Genomic DNA, 27,779 nt, shown 5'->3' with positions numbered 1-27,779 from the left:
AAATGACAATAATAATGGTCACACTTTATTTTAAGGTCCAATTCTTAATTGGACTTTTGCATCAATCAACTCCTAATTTGCTGATTAATAGTAGTAATGTAGTTGGTAGTATAGGCATAGGCTGGATTAAGCAATCTAAAATATGCTCATGCAGAATAAGTTATAAATATGTACTTTCTAAGTATTAATAAACACCCAATATGCTAGTAATATGCATGCTAAAGTGCAACCTGTTAATAGTGAGAATTAGTCCTTAAAATATTATTATATTTGCAAGATCTTGATATGATTTTGTTTATTGCTCAGCCCATAGCCTCTGCCCAGGGAGCCATCCAGAACACTCTAGCATCATGGCCATGAGTTATGCATTGGAAACTCGCATATTTTTAAAAAAATATTATGTTTTCGAATTTTTTATTTAATTTTCCGAGTTAGTGTATCTGCCAGCACCAAAGTGGAGGCCCGGTTTGTAATTCTGTCATGTTCTTGATTAATCCAGTGCTCCTCTTTAATATTTTACATGTGAGCTTTGGCGGCGCAAAAGAGCATTTAGCGGAAGGAAATGCAGTTTCTCATACGTTTTGCATTTGTACACGCACAAGTGCTGCTGCAGCACTCCGATGACGGCGGAGAGGCTTCCGACTGTTAGCTGCTCTGCATGTGGGCTTCTTTTATCTCAGCCTCCAACATGGAATACATGAAGGAAATAATTCATTACCGTGGCTGCATTGATTTATTCCTTCTGCAGGCCTCAGCTGTAGTCTGACTTAAAAAAGTGCTTGAGGCGATGGACTGTTCAGCTCTTCCCAGTTCTGCCACCTTCACACACACAGCCACACACTGGCAGCAGTGATCTGCTGAAAAGCTTCAGTGTTCAGCCTCTTGAAATGCTAATGAAGCGGTTTTGTATACAATTGCTTTTCCTGGTTGTAAAATTTCAAATGATTTTCATCTATAATACTTATTGTTATTGAGTTGTTGTTTAATTACCTCATATGTTCAGGATTTAAAGTAGGAATAAAGGATTTGTTAATGATTTGTTAGAAGTAAATACAGTACTTCCAACTTTAGATTAGGTCATGAAATTACTTAAACGGCTACCTTTATTAGACATTAATTGCATTAATAGTTAGTCATCCTAAAATATTTACAAATACATTTATTTATAAATTAATTAATGGTCAAATTCACTTTAAACATAAACATTACTTTACATTTCTTGAAATCAGTGTAATATTTATGTATAAATATATTTATGCAGTTTGAGACAAACAGATAAAAAAATTATCAAAATAAAGGACAAACCAATGGCGTCGGTGTAAAGAAGCAATAGCAGCACACTGCATTCATACAGGCTAACAGGTGTCAGTATACATTTACTATTTGGGTGAATAAGAGCCACTGAAGCATTAGCAAACACTTACTGACTGTATCTCTACAGGTGCAGCTCTTTTTTTCAATTTATTGGGTTTTTAGTCTCAATAGCAAGCAGCTGGAGAGGAGCATACTGCTGAAAGGCAGAGCAGTTGACCATCTGCCTTCAGTTAGTGGTTCATCTCCTCCTGATGTTACACTATACTACGGCTGAGACGTAAAGCCAGGTCCTCCCTGAACAGCACGATTCCTTCTTAGTCCACTCCTTTATCTGTAAGATAAGAAACTAGTGTTGTCACGATACTGAAATTTCTAACCTCTATACTCTACTGTAAAAAAAAATATATCAGTAATCGAAACCATTTTCAATACCATGGGAAATATTGCCACAGCATTAGGGTAAAACATATTTTCTATTTCAAATGCATGTAAATGTGCCTGATAATGCTTTATATTTTGTTAATTTAGCCACTGTATTAATTAACTGAGGTTGTGTTTGATTTCGTCTTTTCAAGAGCTGAAAAGTAAGCAGATCTAGACGTTTTTAGAGCTTTTCTATATGTAGAAGTACTTTTCCGCCATGCAGTATGAAATACCTCTAGTTTTGTTTTCTTCCAGCTGCACTCCATTCTCCAGGCTGCTCTCTTTAAGGCGCGAATGTGTTCATTATACCACAGTGTCTGACTTTTTCCTTAATCTTATTTAAGCTGCCATATCTAAAGAGCTAGAAAAGAGAGAGTCCATAGTTTCTTTTACAACATCAAGATTTAATGAGCTATTGCATTTACTGAGGAATTGAGACACCTCAGGAAGCTTTGTTGTTTTGTGGTAGAAGTGATGGTTCTACCATATGTGTAACAAGGAGTTTACGGATTGGAGAATAAATCATAAAATAAAAGTTTCATAAAAGTTTGTGGCTGACTAAATGATTGCAGAACACTTTTTTATTATTTCTTCCTTTTTATTATTATTATTATTATTATTTATTTTTATAATTATTAGAATTATTTATTATTATATTTGTGTGTGTTTTTTTTTTGGAGATCTATTGCTCTAAATGGTGAATGTGCTGTGTAATGCCAGTGTGATGTTACTATGACCAACATCTGTGCATCATATATTATCATCATCATCAGTCTTAAAGCATGAGAAAATTGTTAACAGTTGTTGCTGTGTGTGATGCTGATGTCACCCATGCACAGGTTGAAGATGCCTTTAGACAGAAATGATCACTGAATCCTTGCATGGAAACGGCTTAAGTAAATCAGCAATCAGTCCAGCTTGATTGCACGTGAAGAGAAAATCGAGAAGTACTTTGCTCGACTGATTATTCCATAATGTAGCCATTTTGAGCAATGATTATCAGCTGATTAATGGTGCAGTGTTCAGACTTACAGTGTGGGTTTGAAGTGTTGCTTTAATTGGGCCACTGACAGTGCAGGAAAAATCACATTCATTTTCTCCAGAGAAACAGATTTTTAGCTATAATGTATCAAAATTTCAAGAGAGACCTACAATGAGCTCTAATTACCAATGACAAATCTTTACTTGCCCTCACTTTACTTTTTACTTTTTGTTATAAAGTACTGTACTGTGCAAAGAGTTCAGACTTACTTTTTTTTGATGATTATTTTATTTGATACATCAGGATTTCATGGCTCATATAGTATGATATAATGAGAATATGGGGGACAAAACACCTCAGTTTTATTTTAAAGTCCCAAAGTGAGCAGAAACATGCATTTTGTTGCAGATGCTGATATTTATATGGACAAAAAGTTATGATATTCTGATGTTGATATGTCAATTTCCTTCTTAAGATCTTCATATATGTCTTGAGGGTAGCAAATATCACCTAATGTATCCTGCTGACATATAATTAGGTAAAAACCCCAGGCCGCTCATTATCCCATTATAGCTGTGAATCTGAATACATACTGCCAACGGGTCTATAATAGCTTGTCAGACCTTCTGATAGCTTTTGACATGAGTGCGCTGAGATGTCAACATCACTTTCATTGCCGTCATATTACCCTCCTCCACATGACTGCTCATAAATCTCTTGAGTCCAGGGCCAAAATTGATTTGACTGTGTTTTGAATCAAATCATATTTTCACAATATAAAATCAGTTAGCTTCAGATTTCATCATCGTTCACATTGCTTCATAATTGCACTGGATTATCTTTGGACATCAAGTTTCATCAAACTTTGTGCATATGTGTATGGGTTCAATCTGTTGACACAACATAAAAATGGCACTTGGCAACTCTTGGACCCAATGACTTAGACATCGGCATGCAATTTCTTTGTTCGAGGTGCCATCACTAGCTGTGAGGACATTATAAAATCTTGAAAAACATGGCCGCCATCGGCCAATCAAATCAGCAGCTGTTAGACAAGGTTAACAGTCCAATTGGAATTAAACTTGGTGAGCCTGTTTGATTCATGGTCCTAGTGAGATGTGAGAAATAATGTTTTATTTTTTTTCATTTGGTAACTAGCGCACTATTACGTTTTACATGCGTGTAAATGATTTTATATTATGCAGTGTTTCATTCATTCACACAATATGTTAGATCTCCTCATTCTGAGCAACTCTGCCTCAGTAACCACTGCTGTCCTTCAAATTGTTCGTTAATTAATTGAGATTACGTTTTTCAATGAATCATAACAATAAACAATGCAGTACAAATTGCTGGACTACCTACATCAATAATCAAAAAATATTGAACTTTAGTATTTGTATGGTATGGTGCGTCCTAAAAAGCTTCACTACATTAGTTATGCAGATGCAACACATTCTAAACAAGCTTAAGGGGCTGTTCACAGAACGCATCTTTCTAAAAACACGAAATGCAATGCTCAGGAATATGTGAGATGCTGCAAAAGATGCGAGCGCTATGGTCATACACATCCATCTAGCATGTGTTCACAAAGAAAAACGATTAGAAAGTAGCGTTAAAAACAGTTAAAAGACACTATATTTCTATGGAAAATTACCTTAAAAAATAAATTTCCATCACTTTAAACTTGCTGAAATAAAATGCGTAATATCTTTTAATGCAGGTGCTTAAAGACATAAAAGGGCTTTGAAGGGTCATGAAATCCTTTGTTTCAGCAGCGGTTAGTTCTTAGTTCTCTGAAATGCATGCTGCAGTTCATCATTACATGCAACAAATGAATATTTTACAATGTTTTGCACAGCTGTTTGCATTGTATTTTGCATAGGATATATTTAACGTGCTGTTGCATGTTTTATAACTTTAAAGGGTTTATTTGGAGTGTTTATATAAGCTGTTGATCGGTTACATCAAAGAGCTGAAAAGACTGGTTACATTTAGTTGTTGATTAATTATATTTGTGTTGAAGACGATGCAATCGTCGATGTAATGTGAATTTATGCCATGCAGAAACTGTTTCAAAGCAAATCCAAAACATTCACTTGTGAATGTGATGCTTGAAAGCATCAGCTATTATACCCAGTCTGATGACACTTGTAAATGTTTTGCAATACACCAAGAGCAAAGTTAAGTACAAGCCTCCAGTAATATAATGTGTGATCATGCCTCATAACACGAGACCACCAGTGAAAATGCTTCTATGTTGAGTTCTTTTTTTATTCATCCCAGAAATTCATTCTTTACAAAAGCAAAAACTTGAATCAGCATAACAAATGGAGTAAAACATTAACATAAATTTTATATTTTCTCAGCATTTGTTGCAACTTTTTTCTACTTTACTGACATTATCTGATCATGAATGATTTGTCTACATGATCTGAGATGGAGAGTGGAGTTCTTCATTGAATTCAGTGATGTCATCTCTGTTCAGTTTAAATAGTGTCTGTGCATTCATTTGCAATCAAGTCAATGATATCGCTGTAGATGAAGTGACCCCAACTAAGCAAGCCAGAGGCGACAGCGACAAGGAACCGAAACTCCATCGGTGACAGAATGGAGAAAAAAAACCTTGGGAGAAACCAGGCTCAGTTGGGGGCCAGTTCTCCTCTGACCAGAAGAAACCAGTAGTTCAATTCCAGGCTGCAGCAAAGTCAGATTTTTTTCATGGCTCTGATCTGGACACAGACTGGATCTGGTGGCTACGGTGACCTCGGAATAAGATTGTCACGGATCCAGCCAACCAACCAGCGTCAGACCCTACAGCTCAACCTTCCCGTTCCTGCTCACCTGAGTATTAAGTCATTGCACCTGCCGCTGCCCAATCAAGACGTGCATATAAACCCGCATTCACAGACTCCTAATCGTCTGGTCTCGTCTATCGCGTATGTGAAAGTCTTACCCGACTCCTGATCTCCAGTTCTCAGATCCTCTTCGTCCTCATCATCATCGACGTCATCTTCTGCCGTTGGTCAGTTGCCTACCATTCTCCTCTGCCCTGAAGTACACCAGGACTTGCGTTGTGGAAGTTTCTAAGTCTCTCGGATACTGGGCTTTCACATCCGTTCATCTCTGCGGAGTTTCCCCAATCAAGTATTATCTCTTCATTAAAATTCTGTGAATTCTCATCTTGTCTCCTGTGCTTCAGTGGTGCGTGACAAAGATAGAAACAGACTAATATTAGCGTAGATGCCATTCTTCTAATGACGTAGCAAGTACATCGGGTGTTATGTGAAGTGTTTCCGGTTCCGGTTTACCTAATTAATGCAGCCTAAAAATCCTTTAACGGATTTGGATATTAGAAGCATATTAGTATGTTATGTGTATGCCAGGTTAAAGAGATGGGTCTTTAATCTAGATTTAAACTGCAAGAGTGTGTCTGCCTCCCGAACAATGATAGGTAGATTATTCCAGAGTTTAGGCACCAAATAGGAAAAGGATCTGCTGCCCGCAGTTGATTTGAAAACCATTCAGGGCTTTATAAGTAATAAGCAATATTTTAAAATCTATACGATGTTTGATAGGGAGCCAGTGCAGTGTGGACAGGACTGGGCTAATATGGTCATAATTCCTGGTTCTAGTAAGAACTCTTGCTGCTGCATTTTGGACTAGCTGTAGTTTGTTTACGAAGCGTGCAGAACAACCACCCAATAAAGCATTACAATAATCTAACATTGAGGTCATAAATGCATGGATTAACATTTCTGCATTTGACATTGAGAGCATAGGCCGTAATTTAGATATATTTTTAAGATGATTCATCAGAATTGAAGCAGCATCAGAAATATCAGCATATGCACCAAATTGCATATTTTGGCTCAAAAAAAAAAAATTTTGACTATGAAACCTTACTCTGTATATTGAAATGAGCATTCAGTGTTGCTAATTTCTGCTAATTGTCTGCTGTTCATCTTCATTTACACTTCATGCAGTGACTCTGGGCCAATATCGATTAATGCAGCATGTTTGCGCTAGAAGCAACAAAAAGCAATCTCCTTTATTTCAGTGTATCCAGCTTTGTCATTACATCTGAGTCCAGCACTAAGCCGGACGAAAGACGGGATTTCTGCCATCATATTGCAACAAAATGGTTTGTAGGACTTATATTTGATCAAAGAGGAAACTCCTAAAGCAAGGTTAGATTGACCTTTTTTCATGATATTGCTTTTTCCAAAAACTGATTTATTGTGGAAAACATCTCGCTGATTTTCTGATTACAGAGGGTTGCTGCTGAACGAACATCTCTGATCGAATGTGTCTGTTTCACCAGAACAATCTGATGCATTCAGATCCTCAAACATGCTTTGTCTAAATACTGTAGGTCAGAAAAAAATCCCTGAGCAATCACACTAGTATGATCATAAAGATGACTGGAAGCCATCTGCCATCTGTACATGTCACCTGACTGCTACTGTGCCATCATGAGTGATGACACCTGACACGACAAGAATTTATTACTTCATTATTTTGTCCTATTATATATATATATATATATATATATATATATATATATATATATATATATATATATATATATATATATATATATAATTTGGTCTGGAAGTCACTCAATGACTTTGCATTGTGACCTTCTTCAGATAAGGTAAAAAGAATTGTCAATATTGTTCCTTTTTAATGTCTTGTAAAGTGGTGCATGAATTAAAAATGAAAATTAAACAGGATGCAGGGCAAACAAGTATTACAATAAAATGGGAATACAGCACACAGTGAGATAAGCGACCAATTCATTATGAACTATACTGTATATTCGCTTATATATGAGCATTGAACATGCTACTTTTTGTTTTGTTGGTAATACAAGTCTTTATTATGCTAGCAACGGTTTATTAGAGTAGGAAACGAATGAATCAGTTCATGGTCATTCAGCGCTGGTTTGTGAACAAATGGTAAACATAATTTTTGCTTAGTGTCAGACCAAGAGTGTTTACGATACAATAATCAATGGTAATTTGGCAGGAGTCTGCTTTCATTTGCTTGAAAAGATGATGGAACATCTAGACTGTAATTGGCCTGTTATTGGAAACTGTGGAAGTATGAGCTACAGTTCAAGTCATGTCAAATTTATTTGTATAGCGCTTTTCACAAATCACTGGTCAGTTTTGTCCAAAGAAAGAGTAAGCGATACTAAACTAGTAAACAATTATCAGAAAGTATTAAAGATGTATGGTTAGAAGAGACAAACAGCCAGTAGTCAAAGAGTTTGATGTGATTTGGATTTGATTTTTTCACATTTAATTAGCATTAATTTAGGCAATGATGTTGAGAAATAGTCACATATATCCTGTTCTGTGTCTGGTTTTGGGATTGTTCGTCTGTTTATTGTTTTAGTTAATAGAAGTACACTGAAAAATCATTCAAATACATGCAAAAAAATTTATGTAAAAAATAAAATCTTGTGCACAGTGTTGTTGACACAGCCATTTTTTTTTTTCTCACTGAGATGAAACATCTTAGGTAGCGTGACATTAGTATCCCGTATTTAATTTATTTAATGCTGAACATGAGCAAGCCAAAGTCAAAAAGCATTTATGATTTTTTCACAAGAAAAAGAGGGCCAGAGACAGAGACCCCTTTAAATGAAGGAGCAGAAAACGCAGCCAGTCGTCAAACCCTGCCTCAAACAGCGGAGATCAGCAGGTAAGATAACGAAGGCGATGCATGTGAACAGAGTAGCAGTACTTGCCCAGCAAAGAAAAAGCAGAAATCCGGAGTAAGGCCATATAAAGATGATTTTTTTGAAGTTTGGGTTTGTCAACTGTTCGGAAGCAGTCCGTGCTGCAATACAATGTGCGTAATATGCGGTGAAAAGTTGGCAAATGAAAGTTTGAAACCAGCGTTCGCTCCATCGGCAGCAACACACACACACACACACACTCGTTCGCTCCATCGGCAGCAACACACACACACACACACACTCGTTCGCTCCATCGGCAGCAACAAACACACGCATTAAAGTTCAGTGAACATGAGCCTTGTCTACTGTCACACACACGCACACACTTTCAGATCAATAGGATAATTGTTTTCCTTCTTTTTCCTTATTTTTTGCTTTTAAACAGTTTGTGTGAGTGTGTGTGATTTTGGTTGGGTGACAGTTTGTTACTTGTTCTGTTCTGAATATCACATTTAAAGGATTTGTTGTGGAATAGCCTATGTTTTGTGTATTTTTTAAGCATGCAGCAAACGATAGTAGGCTTTTAATTGGTTAAAATTCTTAAAATGATGGTTAATGGTTAACAGGTTAATGAGCATCTCATAGCTAGATCAAATTAGTGCAGAATCAACTTTGCATTGCAATCGCGTCAATGATCATCCAGTGCACGTGCATCATCAAAAGCGGTTGTTATTGTTATTCTTATGCTTGGTTTAAGAATAAGCCTATGGGTCGCGTAAAAAAAAAAAAGGGTCGCTCTTGAAAAAGTTTGAAAACCACTGGTCTATACTACTGTTTAATAACTGTTTACTTCCACTTATTGTAGGGCAGGGAATGGAAAGGGAACATATGGTGCTTTTCCACTACACAGTACCAGCTCGACTCGACTCGACTCGCCATTGTTTGGTTTTCCACTGTGTAAAAGTTGTACCTGGAAGTAGTTTTTTTCCTTTTAATGTGACGTAAAAAAACACGGCAGACTGCTGATTGGTCAGAGAGAATCATCACTATTCACTGCATCATCACTGCACGTGGCAGACGGAGTATCCTGAATAACCTCGCCAGCAGTGTTTTGTTCTGCTGCCCTCAGCCTCTCCAGAAACAACGTCTGCCTTCTTGCTGTGAGAATCAGCCACATCCGAGGATCAAAAACAGCATTCACTCAATTTCCTCCATTGTCCCATGTGTGTGGGTAGCGGGTGCCAAGAGCAGGAAGAGCCAGATGAAACTCCAGAGGCCACAGTGAAGTCGATGGCAGGAGGAACCATGGTGGAGATATGGCTAACCCCACCAGGGGTCAACTGAGGGGACTTAGCTGATGGAAGAGGAGCCAAGGATGGAGCCAAACATACAGACAGCCAGGACGACAGAAAGGATCCGGAGGGCCAAGGCGGAGCTGAAGGCTCAGGCGACCAAGGCTGAGGTGGAACTGGAGGGAAGGAGGAGTCTGACAGAGCCAGAGGGATGGAGTGACAAGGCAAAGCCAGAGGAGTTGAGTCTCAAGGTGGCAGATGATCGATAACTGACCAAGGTGAAGCCAGAGGGATGGTGATATGACAGGTCATGGTAGAGACGAGGGAGTTAGTAGCCAAAGTGGAGAAAATGGTTCGAAGGCCCGAGGTGGAGTCCAGGGCTCGGAGGTTGGAGGCGGAGACAAGGAATCCTCATGCCAAGGCGGAGCTTCAGACTGTAGGTCCCTAGGCGAATCAGAGTACCCAGATGGCACTGATAGAGGACTGACAGGCACCAGCAGAGATGGGGCTGAGGAACTTACTGGTCTTGTACAAGGAGGAGGAGAGGGAGGCTGGGAGGGGACACTGGAGGACAGGAGGGGATATCCATTCTGGGAGAGGGGAAAAACAAAACAAATGAAAAAAAAACGGCACTAATTTTACTTTGAGGTCTGCTATTCTGTTCCGTAATGGCTACTGAGGTGGAACAAGGAGACGAGGAGAGACAGGCGTAAACTCAAAATGGTCTTTAATCTTCACTTCGGCGAAAAACACTCATGTAGCATACAAAGAAAATCAACATTAATAGCAGACAAAGGAATATTGGAGAACACCGGTTTTAAATACTGGGAACGTAATCAGGGAGAAACAGAATCAGGTGATGAACTGATTAATTAATCAAAAACTATGGAAACTAATAGACTAATGGGGACTCAGGGAAATGTGGAGGCAGAAACAGAACATAATCGTAACAGTAGGTTATTGCCTTGAGTATTTCCATGACCTATAATCTAAAGCAAGAACTATTTACTTCTAATAACTCATTAACAAGACCTTTACTGCTGTGACATTTAATGAAGAACTCACTTTTTGTGGAAAACCTATTAATGTATTAATAATGCTGAGACTAGAGTTTATAAACTGTGAATCCACTACAAACGTCAAAGGATTTCAAAGTGCTTTGTTACTACTATTATAAAATGTTGCAGATTTTTTCTTTATTAAAATGTTTTGTCTGAATTAGGATCCAGTCTCCTCTCACTCAAGTACAACCTTGTCACAAACAGAAGCTATGGATTTAATTTCAGTGGCATTTCTGTTATTAAACAGAATTAATATCATGAGATTTTGTCCCTTGCTGTGCTTGGAATTTGTTTATATTATGGTAAAGATTTTGGGTAACTTTTTAGTTTGCTGATCAATTCTCACTATTAATTAGTTGCTTATTAGCATGCATATTACTAGCATATAGGCTGTTACTAACTATTAATAAGCAGCAAATTAGGAGTTTATTGAGGCAAACATAATTGTAAATAATTAGTCAATATTGAGAATTGGTCCTCAAACTAAAGTGTGACTAGATTTTGGTTAAAATGACTGTAAAAGTAATCTGCTAGGAAAGGAATAAATGCAAAACAGTTAAGAAAAAAGAGTCTAGTGTCGTCCATTACTGATGTTTCTTTAGCTGTGTGAAACTTTCTCAAAAGAAGCTTCAGTCACAATTTGGTTTGCGGACCAATTCTCACTGTATATTTTTTTTTTATCTGTAATTATTATTTATAAATTATATTCTTTGTTAATCAATTGGTGCACTGAAACTGAACTGATTTGACTGTATTTTACAGACTGGCTGTTTGCTGAGAACATGCCGTTAGTCTGAGCACACTTTTTTTTCCATTTACAGGTTAAAATTTGGTAAGTGTTCCAGACTGTCCTGGTTGAGTAAACAGCCGTCAGGCAGGTAATTAATCACAGTGTGTGCCCTTTACGTCCCGCTGCGGTCTACAGAGAGCAGGTGACATGCAGTGCTAAGCAGCATTCTTTATCTCAAAGTGTTTGTTCTAATGCATTCAATGGCAGCTTTGAATTTTATGTTGTTTTAAATTGTCGATAAAAAGCTTGAAGTGTATGATAGAATTGGTTTTTACTGTGTGAAGTCATCAGTGTGTGAAGTTCACGGTTTTGTTAGTACATCGTAGAAGATCGGCAGATAATCAATCTTGATTCAGCAGGTTTTCACAAACTGTCCAATCTTTAGTGATTAATGATTTTTAATTATCAGATCGATTTGCAAATGAATATTTTAGACCCGTTTAATGCTTTTTACACTGTGCTTAACAGCATTGGAGGGGAGATGCCAAATGGTGAAAACATGAATTGGAGAAAAGAAGAGACCTTTTAGGAGTGTTTTATTCTTAACTTTATAATCTTAAAAAATCAATGCAGGAAAAACTTGATAGCAGTCTGCAACATACAAGAAATGTAAAGTGTGAAACGTCAGCTTGTGAATGCACATAATTTAAAATCTCTAGTTGGGCTCATTTGTTAAAAAAGAACAGATTCTAAAAATGATTAATTGTGTGTGTGTGTGTGTGTGTGTGTGTGTGTGTGCTACTACCTTTCAAAATTTATACTTTCATTCAGCAAGAATGTATTGAATTGATCAAAAAGTGCAGTAAAGATATTTGTAATGTTTCAATGTGTATATTTATACTGTATACGCTGACCTTTTTTTTATGGAGTTTACTTGATTGCCTCTAATTTTGTAAACAGATTAGTTCATGTTTTGAGTTAAAGCTTACTGCCACTTTGTAGAGGCAACTTGTTTATTAGTAGTTTACCACCCAACTAAAGACATAAACTAAAGACTCAAATAAATTAGTTGTGATACAAAGATAGACAAAAGAGTGTAGGAGAGCATTTGCTGGGGAGTGTTATTCATTATTTCTTTATGGACAATTATTAAACTGTTCAAATAATTTGTTAACTAAATTAACTAAATTAAAAGAAATGATTAAACCAAACACATCAGTTTCGTAATGCATGAATTAATGTAACCAGCAAACAGAAAACACTGCATTGACAACTACACAGCTACTGACTTTAAAATAAAGTAACATGCAACATAATGCCATTGTTTTTGGCCCGTCCTTGACATAAACACAGACTCTACTCTTCAGTGCAATTGTAGCCCTACAAATCTCAGACAGAAATAGAAACCCTTTTAAATGCCAACATAACAGAATCTGTATATTTTCTGTAGAGTTGACTTTTTCAGGACAACAACATTTAAAAAATATATAGATAGATATTTCCAGTTTGTCACTGACTATAGGATCCCTGTTGTGTTAGTCTATTTTCTGTTTCTCTGAGGCATGAAATACTGAAACTGAATGTTGTAGCAGGATGAGGAACAGCATCGTGTTTCCTTATCAGTCTTCACCTGCTGCACTCATATCAATGCTTTATATTACTGAGAAGAGAGAGAAGATTAAGAAACAAGAATGAAAAGTAGTAAAGCATTTGAAGGGATCCAGCTGAAGACATTTATTCATATACATGTGTGTGTGTATGTGTGTGTGTGTGTTAGGGTTTAATTATTAAATAAGTTTATTATTATCATTATTATGAAAGCCCATTGCTCCCTGGCTCTGAACTTGCTTGTGATTACAAGTTCAAAAGCACGTGAAGACAGCAGAGAAGCACTCTCGCTCAGCAACGTGCAATGCATCGTTTTGTTAACTTTGTAATCGTTTTGTGATTAATTATTTTGAGTCGTTTAGGATACGGTGACACACGTCCCACTCACAATATATATACGCAATCATGCTGCACATATCAGAAGATCTTTCAAATAAATAAAAAAATGCACAATACACTACTTTTTAATTCATAAGTGGATTTTGTGCATAACATTGTGATTAATCGTGATTTAAACATTTGATAATTGCCCAGCACTAATATATATATATATATTTCATGGGATGGAAATTAATTGTCTCTGTAATGGAGGTTGACCCATCAGGGCAGGATGGTGGAACCATGTCAACATTCCTTAAATGCAGAGCACGGCAGAGCCATGGTGAACCTGTGGCCTCATGCACACCCGTGCATTATAAAAGCCAATCTAATCACAAGTGTGATATTCTCCTGCCACCACCTCAGAGCCTTTCTTCAGCTGAGACAATAACCACTTCCTCACGAGGATCTCTTGCTGATAATTATTACGGCACGTCTACCACTCAGAGCTCCTGTGTTTCCAATATATTTACCATGAACATATAAAAAAAAAAAACAGTAACAGTCTTGTTAAGTAAGGCAAAACATACAGTCAGATTTCTGTATCATTCATGTAGTCTAATCCCACGCAGCAAAAATAAATAAATAATGTCAAAATGTAGTGCCATTGTGCAAAAATATTTAACCGCCCAGTGCTACAACTGACCAATCACAATCAAATAAATCAAGTCAAGTAGTGAGATGTTTAAAAGTTATTACTTTCTGTTGTATCAAATGGAAAGTGTGTGTGCTTCAGATACCTCAGCATGTTCATTTCCTCAGGGGCATGAACGCATATTTTGATCTACTCACCTAGCTATATAAAGAAATAAGAGCAGTTTGGTGTGAAAGAAGTTGTTCTGTTCTGCATGTGTTAGCAGCCTGCAGTTACGCTGTTTGCACTCTTAAGAGTGTTTGCAGCCAGCAGTGTTGTGCTTTATGGAGGTGTTTAATCGTATTTTAGGCACAATGCACACTGAGACACCTTTAATAAATCCACATGCCATGTGAGAGATCTGACAGCCACTGTGTGTCACATGAGAACTGGTATAAACACTTGGAAGACAGATAATAACCTAACACACTCACTAAAACTGCTTCAGGTCTGTGCATGCAAAACTCAATCCTCTCCCTCCTCCCATTTCAGTCATGAAACGCATGGAGGTTTTTAAATCAGCTGTTCTAAGCATGTTCCTTACATATCTTCCTCAAGTTAGTTAATTTTTTTCAGGATCATTAATTAATTTACAACTTTTTTTTCATGAAACTTTCCCACATTTAAGTATTGATTCAAATGCATAAAACTGATTTTGTTTAAAAGCAGATGCTCTGTTCTTTGTTTTTGACATATTGCATGTTCAGATATTCTCAAAACAAAAAACTTTTGTGAAAATGCCGGCGGTTGTTGGCCACAAAAAAAAAAAAAAGAGTAAAAGGCAAATATCAAAAATATGCACATATACCCCATCTCTCCATATAAAACTAATCCCGTCCAATTAAGACCGCAAACACACGGCTGTAAACAGAACATTAGCATTATCAGTTCAGAAGCTGAGCCATAGTGGAGAGTTGCTCAAAGACATTCATCTGTTATAATGTCATATATAAAGACGCTATGGCTGTTGATGCACTTTCTTCTCCGATTGAGGAGGCATTTTTAGTGCTTTGTGTTTGTCTTAAAAAACCCTGCAGGATGCTTTCATTTAGGTGGGAAATAAGCACTCTCGCCTTTGGCTGGTGTCGGCAATAACACCTAGCTTTGATGGATCAATAGTTTGCAAATCCTGGGCCAGTCAATTACTTGTGAGAAAGGGCTATTTTTGGACGAGAGGGGAACACAAAGAGTCATTACAGAGATAATGTCATGTCAACCCTATCCAGCAGGAGGGCCACCATGGGCAATGGATATGTCATCCGTCTGTCTACATCTCTGCTTCAGAGACTGTGTGTGTGTGTGTGTGTGTGTGTGTGTGTCTGGGTGGTAAACAATCTCAAACCCGACCTCTTCTGCTGGGGAAAATCAACACGGTGCCAGGAAAAAGGAAAGTGTTTTCATTGCTGGAGGCTAAAAATGAGAAGCCGAGCGACGAGGCATCTGCTGAATCCTGAAAGGGAGATGCTAGGTTTTATATTTGCTGTAAAATATGAAGCTGTTTTTGGGTTTAGGGATTGAGGGCTGAGTCGGTTCGTGGATGCATTCACTTTTATACTCCTGTGAGGAGAAGTTGTCTACGCTTTTGTGAAACTTCCTCCTCTGATGTGCTGTTCTAACGCTACGTACACCCTGGTTTGGTTAAAGTTATATTTGACAAAAGAAATATCATCACCTGGGGATGTAATAATGAGCTGCTGCAATTAGTTATGCTGTCTCTTTTGAACTGTTCTCTCTCATGACTCTAATGAAATTGTTACCACCGGATCAGAGAAAGCTTTTCAAGATATATGCTAATTGGTGGAGATGCTGCTATTTATGTGATCAGAAAATAAGTAAATCGATGAGATCTTTATAACACTATAACAGATACCTTCATTCAGTTATATAAATAATAGTTGTCAATCTATATCTCCAATAATATGTCTTAGAAAGATGATATTTAACACAGTTTTGTTACCAAAACTTATAATGTAATGCAATGTTGACTGAAAGATGAACAAATAAATAATGATCATATTTCTAAAAAAAAATAAAGTACCTCACAAATAAAGTAAAACAAATCTGCTTCAGTCCAATTAGTGTTCATCTTCAAAGCTATTTTTAATTTCACTTTATATTAATCAGTAAAGATTTCATAGCAAAACCACACATGAAGCACACACTGAAGTCGGATGTTTGTAAAATTATATAGACCTTTTATTTGCTAAAAAGCATAAACTCTCAGTCAGACAACAAGGTTTATTAGATTTTACGTCAAATATGATATAAAATTACTGCATTTGGCAGTCAGTCCTGAACCTGCATACATTTTAAACTAATGGCTGCAGTTTGACAGGCAGGTGCAGGAACTCATTACCTCTAACCAGGACAAATCAATGTGTTCAGCTCCGCAGTGATCTCTCTAAACATCACCTAAATTACCTCTTTTCATTTGAAAGAATTAAACCCTCCTGTACCCATCAGGAAATCATGCAAACAACATGTCTGTGCCGGAGACACCAACTGTAGCAGAATGAAAAAGGACACGAGTGTTCAAGTCACCAACACTGTTATTTTCAAGCTAGCTGTGAAGTGACTGGTCTGAAAGCCAGACTGTTATTGACCCGAGGTCAGTCGGAGACATTTGCCATGTCTGGGCCGTTCTTGTTTGCTCTCCTCAGACGGACTGTTCATCAAATGATCAAATGTTTTATCAAGTCAACTCAGCTTACTTTTATTTCTAAAGTGTTTCATATAAGACAGTCAAAGCAGATAATTTTAATAAACAGGAAACTAACAGCGACAATGAATGAAAATAGGGTGAAATCAAATAGGGATAATTCACATTTTAACCGTGATCAAGATTTCTGCTTCTTTCGATTTGATAACCCTTTCACTGGAATTTTTTTTCTCTCCGTGATTTCAGTGTTATACAGTAGCGCGCGCTATTATGCATCTTCTAAAAGAGTACAGGATATCTGGATCAATAAACTGGCAAAGAAGCAGCAGAAACATATGCATGGGTAACAAAATTGCAATAATGTTGTTTTTGTCTTGCAGAGGTCATTCAGCTCAGTCTAGCCGAAGACAAGCGTCTGAGCATCACAACAGTGACCGTCGGCCTGAGCGCTGTGCTGTCCTGTGCCATTCAGGGCACCCTGAGACCGCCCATCATCTGGAAGAGGAACGGCATCATCCTCAACTTCCTAGATCTAGAGGATATAAATGTGAGTACTTCGATATCACCCTGTTGAACAACAGCATTATGTCTGAGAATAAAGATGCAGTTCGCTGACACGTTTTGAAGACGACATGATTACTCACTGCTAGAGAATCAACCAGATTCCACTGTATGAAATACAGACCAGTATTCGTATGGCTTAAATACATAGATATGTTTTGGTTGTCTGACCAAAGATTCATGTATTTTAATTGCTAATAAAATTTCAGTCCATTTGGATTACATAGTTTAAATATAAACTAATAAACGTTATTTTTGTCAAACATACATGGATGTAACATACAAAAAAAAGCAGTTAAGAAGCAGGCGTTAAATGTTTTAAAAACACATTAACTAGGATCGTATATGTATCATCAATCTAAATTGGACAGGATTAAAACTCACATTTTAAACATGCTTTTTTTTTAAACATGCTCATTGCTTTTTGACAAATCTGAGCCAATGAATAATGTACTTGTTTTCACAATGCAAATTTACTATTTATTTTAAATAAATAAATAATACTGCAGATGCAAAAATCTTCATTTAATCATTTTAAAGTGTGAGTACCGTATAAAAAAGCATAACTTCAATGCTAACGTCACTAGCATCACCAAACTGAGCTGCACACATAATGACAGTTCATCTTGCTGCCTTGATTTTTTGAGTGCAGAAATCAGACTTGTTTAATTTATGCATGATTGAAAAATATGCTAACGTTTATTACTTTGTTAAAACTGTGTAATCCAGATGAATGGAAATATTATATGCAATTCAAATACGTAAATCTTATTGAATATCGAGGCTTTCACAGTATTCTGGTTTATAAGGGAAAGCTCAAGGTGAGGAACCCTGCAGAGCTTCTTTTCTGATCTGAAATGATTGCTTCCTCCTGTTAATTGGGCAGCTGCTGAATATCTGGTAATCATCCAGAACACAAAGCTCAGTCAGGGTCCTGTTGCATTGGTTTTTTACCAATTCATCAGTATGATCTAGAATAGAAGCTCATGCCAACACAAATTACAAATGTTAATGTTCATTATCAGGACACAAATGCTTAGTATTCTGAGGCTCGTGCTTTCTATTTCCAATTACTAAACATATTTGTGTTCCTGCACTTCATACGCGGTCTCAGGAGTTGGGCCAGGAGCCGTGCTGATTTCAAAGGACTTCAAATCGCGTGTAGATTTTGAGAAGCAGAAAAGCTGAGGGTGGGAGTGGGTGGGTGCTTAATGAGGTGTGTCACGCTTGTTTAGCTCACCTGCGCTCCTGACAGCATGGGGTTGTGTTTACGCGCTCGCTCATTACAATACTCTAATTGCATGTTAATGAAGTGTTGCAACACTGACCCAGTCAACAACGGCATGTGGGTCAATGAGAACCAGTGAAGAGTGCTGAATGACAATCTCAGCTTCATAAGCAGCCAAAGAAAGAATCAGAAGACTGACGCAGTGCAGACAAAATGAGAAACTAAATAAATACACAAATGTGTCTTGAGCCAGAAAACCGAAGCATCAGCGTTTGTAATTAAGCTTTGATTGTGAGGAACACGTCTTTTGCATTGATTGGCTCTGATTCCTCAGACAGATCATTTATAGCACCCCAGGGGAAAAGATAAGTTTACTCTACAAGATTTCTCACTGTTGACTGATCTTTAAAACGAAGGCATATGGCGTGGTTTAGTGCTGGGTGCATTCAGTATTTGTCAGTTTCTGTCGCACTTGTCGTCAATATAGCATGCTCATTTTTATCAACACTTCGTCTCCTGCTTCTGCTCTTCTCTGGTTTTCTCAGTCAACTTCTTGGCTGATAAAAGACTGTTAATACAGTTTTGGGTACCAGACACGACTTGCTGTTAACAGGTTTTGTGCAGTATCATGTAAATGTCATGGTTTATGAATATGGCAATTTTTGATCATTCACATCTTAACTCCACGATATTTCATTAAGGCTTGTATCATTCCTTTCCTAATTTACTTGCACTTCATGTGTTTCATTATACTCTTTCAATAATATTAATGTACAGGCCGTGGTGAAGTGAAGGGTTCAGAAGATAATCATATTCATATACCATTTATACAGCGTTTCAGTGCATTACCAAAAAACATGCCATTAGTTTAAACAGTGTCAGACGGCTCCTTTATTTTATGTCTTTCTCTCCTTAAGAGATGAATTGGCAGAGTTGTGCAACAAACTGTTATCTCTGATTAATTTCAGAGAGGAAATGTTGCCATTTCCAAAACCAATGGCAGCTTAATTTCCCTTGTGTCTTTGTGTTTTCCACTCTTTTGAATTAGTGGCTTGCTAACTGTATAGTCATTGTGCTGTTCTTTCAGTAAAACCTCATCACAAGACATTATCTTACAATAGATTTCAAAAATTAAATGACAAACTCATAATTAGATTTCTTTTGAAAGTGTCAGCCAATACAGCTCCAGTGATGAAACCACTATTTTATGCGGCATAACATCAGCCTTATAGCAGAGATGAGGTACTATCAGTCACATAATCTTTATTTAATAAAAAAAGAGTAATTCGTTTTTGTTGTTAGGTTTCATCATGTCCTTGGAAGAGAGTCACTTCTGCCCTCTTCATCCTAAAACTTCAGCACTCGGAGGCAAAGTCGTGTTTTTACGAGAGCCGATCATCCATCTCGCTGGATTAGTGACGACCTCCTAAACAAACAAATCGCTGTTTTGTTCCCAGTACGGCAGTCGAGCCCTTTTTTGGCATGCGCCCTATAAAGCTGCAGGTGTGTTAGGGTTTAAGAGCGGGCTTCCGTGTCCTTAAATCATTTACCCTCTGCAAACTCATATAACTACAAAACAGTTTAATGTTTTAATCCCCCTTGAGACGGCCCCAGATGAGGGGATGCATCCTCACAAAACCACAACCGGCTTCATTAATCACGCTAATGCTGGCTATATTTTTAACCCTTACCATTTATCAGCCCGAGAGAGCACGACAGTGAGGAACAAACCTGTGTGCCCGCGCGCTCATGGGACACCACTGATGCATCGGCTATTCATCCTGTGACTTCCTGCTGTTTTATTCTCTGTGTCTTTCTTCACGTTCAATTAGGACTTTGGTGATGACGGCTCGCTCTACATTACTAAGGTGACTACGATTCACATGGGGAACTACAGCTGTCACGCGGACGGCTATGAGGAGCTGTCCCAGACCCACGTGCTTCAGGTGAATGGTTAGTAGTAGAATCTTTCATATATGCCTTGACCACGTTACACAATTTAATTATCGTATTTTTCGGACTATAAGTCGCACCTGAGTATAAGTCGCATCAGTCCAAAAATACGTCATGACAAATACGTAATGAAAAAACATATATAAGTCGCACTGGACTATAAGTCGCATTTATTTAGACCCAAGAACCAAGAGAAAACATTACCGTCTCCAGCCTCGAGAGGGCGCTCTATGTCTTCAGTATAGACTACAGGAGAACTTAGCAGCATAGAGCGCCCTCTGGAGGCTGGAGACGGTAATGTTTTCTCTTGGTTCATGTCTCTTAGTTCATTTCTCTTGGTTCATGTCAAATTAATTTTGATAAATAAGTCGCACCTGACTATAAGTCGCAGGACCAGCCAAACTATAAAAAAAGTGCGACTTATAGTCCGGAAAATACGGTTTAGTAATAAGCAGTGTATGCATTACAAGTAACACAAGTTACAAGTCACGACCTGCAGTAATTAATTAAATATGTAAAATAACACAAATATCCGTTGTTTTTAATCCAGTTTTATTAACCAATGTCTTTGCTTCTGATCTTCAATGATCCAGTTCAGTCGTACTTATGAGCAAAAATTACTTTAGATAAAGATAACATTTGTTTAATTTTTTTTTACAGAAGAGAACTAAAAAAAATGCAAGCCTAGCCCAGATCAGAAAAAGTAACGCAAAATTAACATTACACATTATTTTCCATAAAAAGTAACTAACATCATTTGTTACTTTTTTAGGGAGTAACACAAAATTGTAATGCATTTATTTTAAGAGTAACTTTCCCCAACACCAGTAATAATGAGAGCAAGCATGGCAGTGATATCATTTGCGTTGTACTAAAAGGATAGTTCACCCAAAATTAAACATGTGCTTTTAATTTACTCATCCTCAGGCCATCCATGATGTAGGTGACTTCTTTCTTCAGTAGAACAGTAAAGGTTTCTTAACGGTTCATTAAATGCGAGTCTGCAGCTACAATCATGTTGAGAGTCAAAAAAGCTTATCAGGCAACAGAAATGTAATACCGATATATTGAGGTCTTATGAAGCAAAACAATCGTTCTGTGCAAGAAACCGGACATTATATACATGATTATTATTAAGATTGTTTTGTTTTTCCACCGAAAACTCACAGATGCACTCCCAAGTGGATAGATTTCATGTTGTAGTGAGGACTATAAAAAAAGAGGAAGTCAAAAATGATGACACAACAAATTTCACACACATACAAGAGCATTTGAAAGCAGCCGCCTATCAGCAGGTACCAGAACGACCCGGTACTGTGGAAAAGCTGGAATTATTATGTTTTTAAAAAAGTATTGGCTTGGTACCGACAACACTAACCCCTGATATAAAGTATAATAACTGCTACTGAACAAAAGAGCCATTTGATTGCTTTCAATCCTTTTGAAATTGTTGCAAGAGAAATTGTTGATCATTCAACCCTTAAATTTCAAGGCATCGTTTTTCATCGCATCATACTAAAGGAGATAAAGGAGATAAACACTGTATTAAACCAAAGATAACAATCCAGTTTCACTTGCTTGTATTGTAAAAAAATACTGGAAGGATTTTCAATTATCGGAGACAATAAGCATGATTGTTGGAGAGCTTGTTTTGTCTAATTAAAGATGCATACATCCACGTGAGGAAAGCTCGATACGGGACGCAAATCTCCTCACTTCATGACCGTTTCTGACTGACACAAGGAGGGGAATCCAAAACAAAGCAATTGTTTTGGCCTTGAATCACTTTCTCTGTTGTTCACAGTCTGCTTCTGTCTCTTTGTCCTTCCAGTGCCTCCAGTAATCCTGGTGTATCCGGAGACTCAAGCCCAGGAACCCGGCGTCGCTGCCAGCCTGCGCTGCCATGCAGATGGTATTCCAAACCCTAAACTCACCTGGCTGAAGAACGGCCTGGACCTGCAGCCGCACGGATCCAAGCAGATTTCACTTCTCGGTATGATCCCCAGCCCTTGCTCTCGGGAAGCAGATAAAGGCAGACAGTCACATGGATAGATAAACCGACAGATGTGTAATGGGCAGATCATGTAATGAAACACATGAAAAATTTCCTCCGTATGACCCTTTGACGCAGCAGTCATTGTTTCAGTCGTTGCTGGACGCCTTTGGTGCAGTGGGACTGAATTTGTTGCTCCTTGTAAGGATGATGATGATAATAATAAAAGCAGTCCATGAAACGACGATAGCGGACCCAGGAAAAATGGGCTCGTTTGGAGGGACCTCTCGATTCTGGCGCGGTGCTGTATTGTTTATAGAGTAGCCCTTTATTAGAAAGCACTTTATTGGTTGAGTGCAGTCCATTACACCCCGTAATAGGCTGTTATTTGGATCAGATGTTTGTGCTGCTTAAGTTCTGTATGAAAAGACAAGACCGTCAAGGTCTCATTTATCTCATTTATTTGTTTCAGCTCAATCGTTTTTCAGAAGCTCTGCTTATTTATTTGTTCTCTGGAGGTTTAATGTAACAGATGGTTAAGTGGTGAAAGTTTGGAGCATTTGTGTTTCTCTGGCATGTCTTTCTGGCTTTCTTTTCCCTCGGTTTTCATGCACTCCTGTTTCTGTGTTTGTCCACAGAAATATTTACAGCATCAAGATAATAGATGATTTAATCACAAAGTCTGAAAAATTCACTTTCGTGGGATGACAAATAACAGGCTTAGCTCAGCGCGGAGACACAGTGTGTCATTTTGTGTTGACTGATTTTTGTTTTCTGCTGTATGGAAAGATGGATAGACGTATAAGCGCACTGGTGATGGCACAAAACTGACTCATGATTTATACCCATAGACAATGCAAGGTAAACAGCCACAATCCAGGCTTCCCACCTGGGGTTCAAGCTAATAATTAAATGAATCGTTAAAATTTAAAACTGAATAAATCATTTTGGAAAGACTTAAGCCTTTATAGATAATGCATGTTAAAAGTATAGTTTTAATACATTAAGGCTTAAAGTAAAGTGTCACCGTTATTTTAAAACAAAACACTTGAGCACTGAAAAAGATTTGTCATGTGCTAATTACTGCAAAGGTGTTGTTAAATTATTAAAATATATTTACTTAAAATCTCTGGGAAACTTCAAATAAATATTTGACTCACAAAAATGTCCATAAACGTGAATGCAAAAAAGTGAAGTATCGGGGTTGTTTGGAGTTTTCCAGCCAGGTTGGATATTTGTACTCCGTATAAAAAGATACTGCCATTCATAGTTTATGATGAGTTTTCATAGTTTAAAAGGCAAAGTCTGCCTCTGGGATGAAAGTAAAATACAATAAAACTGAACATAAAAGTTATTTTAAAAAAATAACATAAAACATAACATAAAAGGCATGTAAGTTTCAAAGTTTTAATGTAAAAAAAAAAAAAAAAAAAAAAAACCTTTGGGACATATAGTTGAAGGAAATTTAGACTTAATTAACCACTAGAACACAGCTATGCCCTGGGATGTTTTTTCAGCATTACTACATGGGGTTAAACTGAATTAATGTATATCCTTAATATCAGTACCTGGAAATAATGGCCATTTATATTTTTCACCTTTTTGTCTTCTTTAAGTACATTTTGAAAGGCCATGCAGCTGAATGTTTTACAGTCTCCGAATTAACAAACGCTGCATGCTTCATAATTCTACTAGAATTAGAAAAAGGCCACTTACAGTAATTGCAGTTCAGCATGTCACGCCACATTCAGAAATACATTTTGTTAACCTTTTAGAATAGGGAACACTTGTTCACTATTAACTACAACTTTTCCCTCATTACATTTCTAATTTGGTGCTTATTAATAGTTTGCAGAGTATGTGAGCGGAGTGGAGTGGGAGCGGAGTGAGGAGTGGAGCAGTGTGATTTTGCCTTGAGCTAGAAGCAGATTTATTTAAAGTTGTATAGTTGAGGTTTTCACTCATTCTGCAAACGCTCCACTACCACTCTGTCACAAGCACAAGTTATGCCAACTCACACATTAAACATAACTAGTTCCCTTGACAGATATCACAGATTACATACGAAGTTTAAAATGATGATGAACGGGTGCGGGAGGTTAAAGCATGTTGTAAATAGTACAGTTTGTTAATCTCCGCTCAACCTAATGTACTGCTATGCTGCACACAAACAGAGCACACAAGCTTGTGCATAACGTACAGATTGCACGCATACATTCAGCAATAAACTTTAGTTATTGGGTAGGATAATGAATGTAGAATAATGCATTAACATATGCTTGATTACTACTAATAAATGGCTAAAATTCTATTAATATTCATGCTAATAAACAACTAATTAAGAGACCTTAAAATAAAGTGTCACCCACTTTTATTTAGGGACCAATTCTCACTATTAACTAGGGTTTGAACAGAACACAGATGTCATGGTTAAAGGGTTAGTTTACCCAAAAAGAATCAATTATGTCATTAATAACTTACCCTCATGTTGTTCCAAACCCGTAACACCTCCGTTTATCTTCAGAACACAGTTTAAGATATTTTAGATTTAGTCCGAGAGCTCTCAGTGCCTCCATTGAAAGTGTGTGCATGGTATACTGTCCATATCCAGAAAGGTAAGAAAAACATCATCAGAGTAGTCCATGTGACATCAGAGGGTCAGTTAGAATATTTTGAAGCATCGAAAATACATTTTGGTCCAAAAATAACAAAAACTACGACTTTATTCAGCATTGTCTTCTCTTCCGGTCAATTGTGAGCGTGTTCACTGCAGTGTAGTGATATCCGTTTCGCAAACATATCACTCAATGTAACTGGATCTTCTTGAACCAGTTCACCGAATCGAACTGAATTGTTTTAAACGGTTCACGTCTCCAATACACATTAAATCCACAAATGACTTTTAACTGTTTTAATGTGGCTGACACTTCCTCTGAGTTCAAACAAACCAATATCCCGGAGTAATGCATTTACTCAAACAGTACACTGACTGAACTGCTGTGAAGAGAGAACTGAAGATGAACACCGAGCCGAGCCAGATAACGAACAATAGACTGACTCGTTCACGAGTGAAGAACCGGTTGCATCGGTTGTCGGATCACCAGTAGTTCTTTCTGACAGTTCGATTCAATAAACCGGTTGAAGAAAACGGTTCACCGGTTCTTTTGCCCTCGACGTAATGACGTCATTGGCGATTATTGCCCTTGATTCAAGCCTTCGGTTTACCTGGGCTCATAAGACTAGCACAGAATCAGTTCAGAATCAATCACCAAAAGAATCAGTTCGGTTCAGACGCCCTGTGTGTCGGTCTGCTTCACACTGAATCACACATGCGCAGTATCATCAGCTCCTCGGTTCACGAATCGGAAACGTCTGACAGAAACAGTTCTTGACTCAAAAACGAGTCAATCTTCGTTCGTTATCTGGCTCGGCTCAGTGTTCATCTTAAGTTCTCTCTGATTTGTTCATGAACCGGATATCACAACCGGACAGTATACCGTACACACAGTTTCAATGAAGGGACTTAGAGCTCTCGGACTAAATCTAAAATATCTTAAACTGTGTTCCGAAGATAATTTTCCTTTTTGTGTGAACTAACCCTTTAAGTGTCTTAATTGTCAATTTTTTAAAAAATTTAGATTTATACATCATCTGAAAACTGAATAAATAATATTTCCATGTATGTATGGTTTATTAGGAGTACAATATTTGGCTAAGATTCAACTATTTGAAAATCTGGAAACTGAGGGTGCAAAAAAAAAAATCAAAATATTTAGAAAATCGCCTTTAAAGTTGTCCAAATTAATTCTTAGCAATGCATATTATTAATAAAAAATTACATTTTCATACATATATTTTCAGTAGGAAATTTACTAAATATCTTCATGGAACATGACCTTTTCTTAATATACTAATTATATAACTACTGCATTTAATTATCATTATCACACTGGACTCATTATACAAAACATTTGTCATTCTATTGCACCTAATTCATTTTAGATTTGATCAAAAATACCATTTTTATTTAATTTTTATTATTTGTATTACATTCTTATATTTATGGACATATATTTATTCATTTTATTATTTTCTTTTTCTTTCATTTCTTTCTTTCTTTTTGAGAGCAGTTGTAACATGGAAAGCAATTTCCCCCAGGGATTAATAAAGTTCTTTGAACTGAATTGAATTTCAGTTCATTTTTGTGACAGGCTTCATTGGTTCACAGAAAGGAAACTCAAATGACAGAAAGTGACATTCAATTTGTCGCCTTTATTTTTAAAAAGCACAAAGTTTTGTTTTCATTGTGAATGTACTTAAATAAAAGCAGGCCTTTATACAATGATGCATTATTAATAAGACAATAAGTGTTTAAAGTTGATTCTGCTGGTGTAAGGTAACAGTTGAAGTGATTGCACCGCGCACACACACACACACATAAGTTTCAGCATTGCTAACTTGACAGCACAGCTGGTTCTTTATCAAAATAAAATACAGTGAACCAAACATCAGCGCGCCTGCCTGTATGTCACAACTGGAACGCGACTGAAACACAAAGCCTAAAATGTAAAAGGATACACAAGCACAAAGCTCCATTTCGCAAACAGTCATCAGTCTGTGAGAGACACATTCAGACGCATGCACATGGTCACTGTCTAATGGGCTTTGTTTTCTTTGTTTCTTTGTATAAATACGACGGCTTTCTTCCTTCGTGAGGGGTTTGGTGCCACAGAATTTTTGTTTCCAAGCATAACATTAAAGAATGTGACGCAAACGTCTCTCGGAAATCCTGTATAATTCAACCAATCCGATGATGACCTTCTGCATGAGCATATTTTAGTTGATTGAGGCAAAAGTAATTGTAAATAGTTCGTTAATAATAAGAATTGGTTCCTAAAATGAAGTGTTTCATATCTATAACCCATTTGCAGTACATGAATGTACTCAATATGCAAATATGCAGCTTCACTGAAAGTGTAAATCCACATAAATAGTATAACATTTGGCCAGCGGTGAGAAATTGTATTTAGATACTATATCGAATGAGATCAATAGGATCAACAGATGGGAAAGGAGAGTAGTGGAGATGACAGAATGAAGGTGAAGTGAAAAGGAGAATGCTTTTATGTGATCTCTGACACACTCATGAAAGCATTCACATTCACAAAGCTCCAAAACACACACAGAGCAGCCGTCCTGAGATGTCACACACACACACACACACATACCTACACACACACACAAAATGTCAGCTTCTCCTCTCTTTGAGAATTG

General features: G+C 37.3%; 1 protein-coding gene across 1 annotated transcript in view; it reads left to right on the top strand.

The window, feature by feature from the left end:
• The window catches only part of LOC127942148 (follistatin-related protein 4-like), a 191,347-nt gene that overhangs the window by 141,659 nt on the left and 21,909 nt on the right, over nt 1-27,779 (top strand). The window contains exons 7-9 of the mRNA XM_052537756.1: nt 17,151-17,317; nt 20,392-20,512; nt 22,344-22,505. Coding sequence (XP_052393716.1) covers nt 17,151-17,317; nt 20,392-20,512; nt 22,344-22,505 — 450 coding nt within the window. The remainder of the gene's footprint in view (nt 1-17,150; nt 17,318-20,391; nt 20,513-22,343; nt 22,506-27,779) is intronic.

The sequence above is a fragment of the Carassius gibelio genome, chromosome A21, assembly GCF_023724105.1.
Source record: "Carassius gibelio isolate Cgi1373 ecotype wild population from Czech Republic chromosome A21, carGib1.2-hapl.c, whole genome shotgun sequence".
Classification (NCBI taxonomy): domain Eukaryota; kingdom Metazoa; phylum Chordata; class Actinopteri; order Cypriniformes; family Cyprinidae; genus Carassius; species Carassius gibelio.
This window is presented reverse-complemented; position numbering and strand designations above follow the sequence as displayed.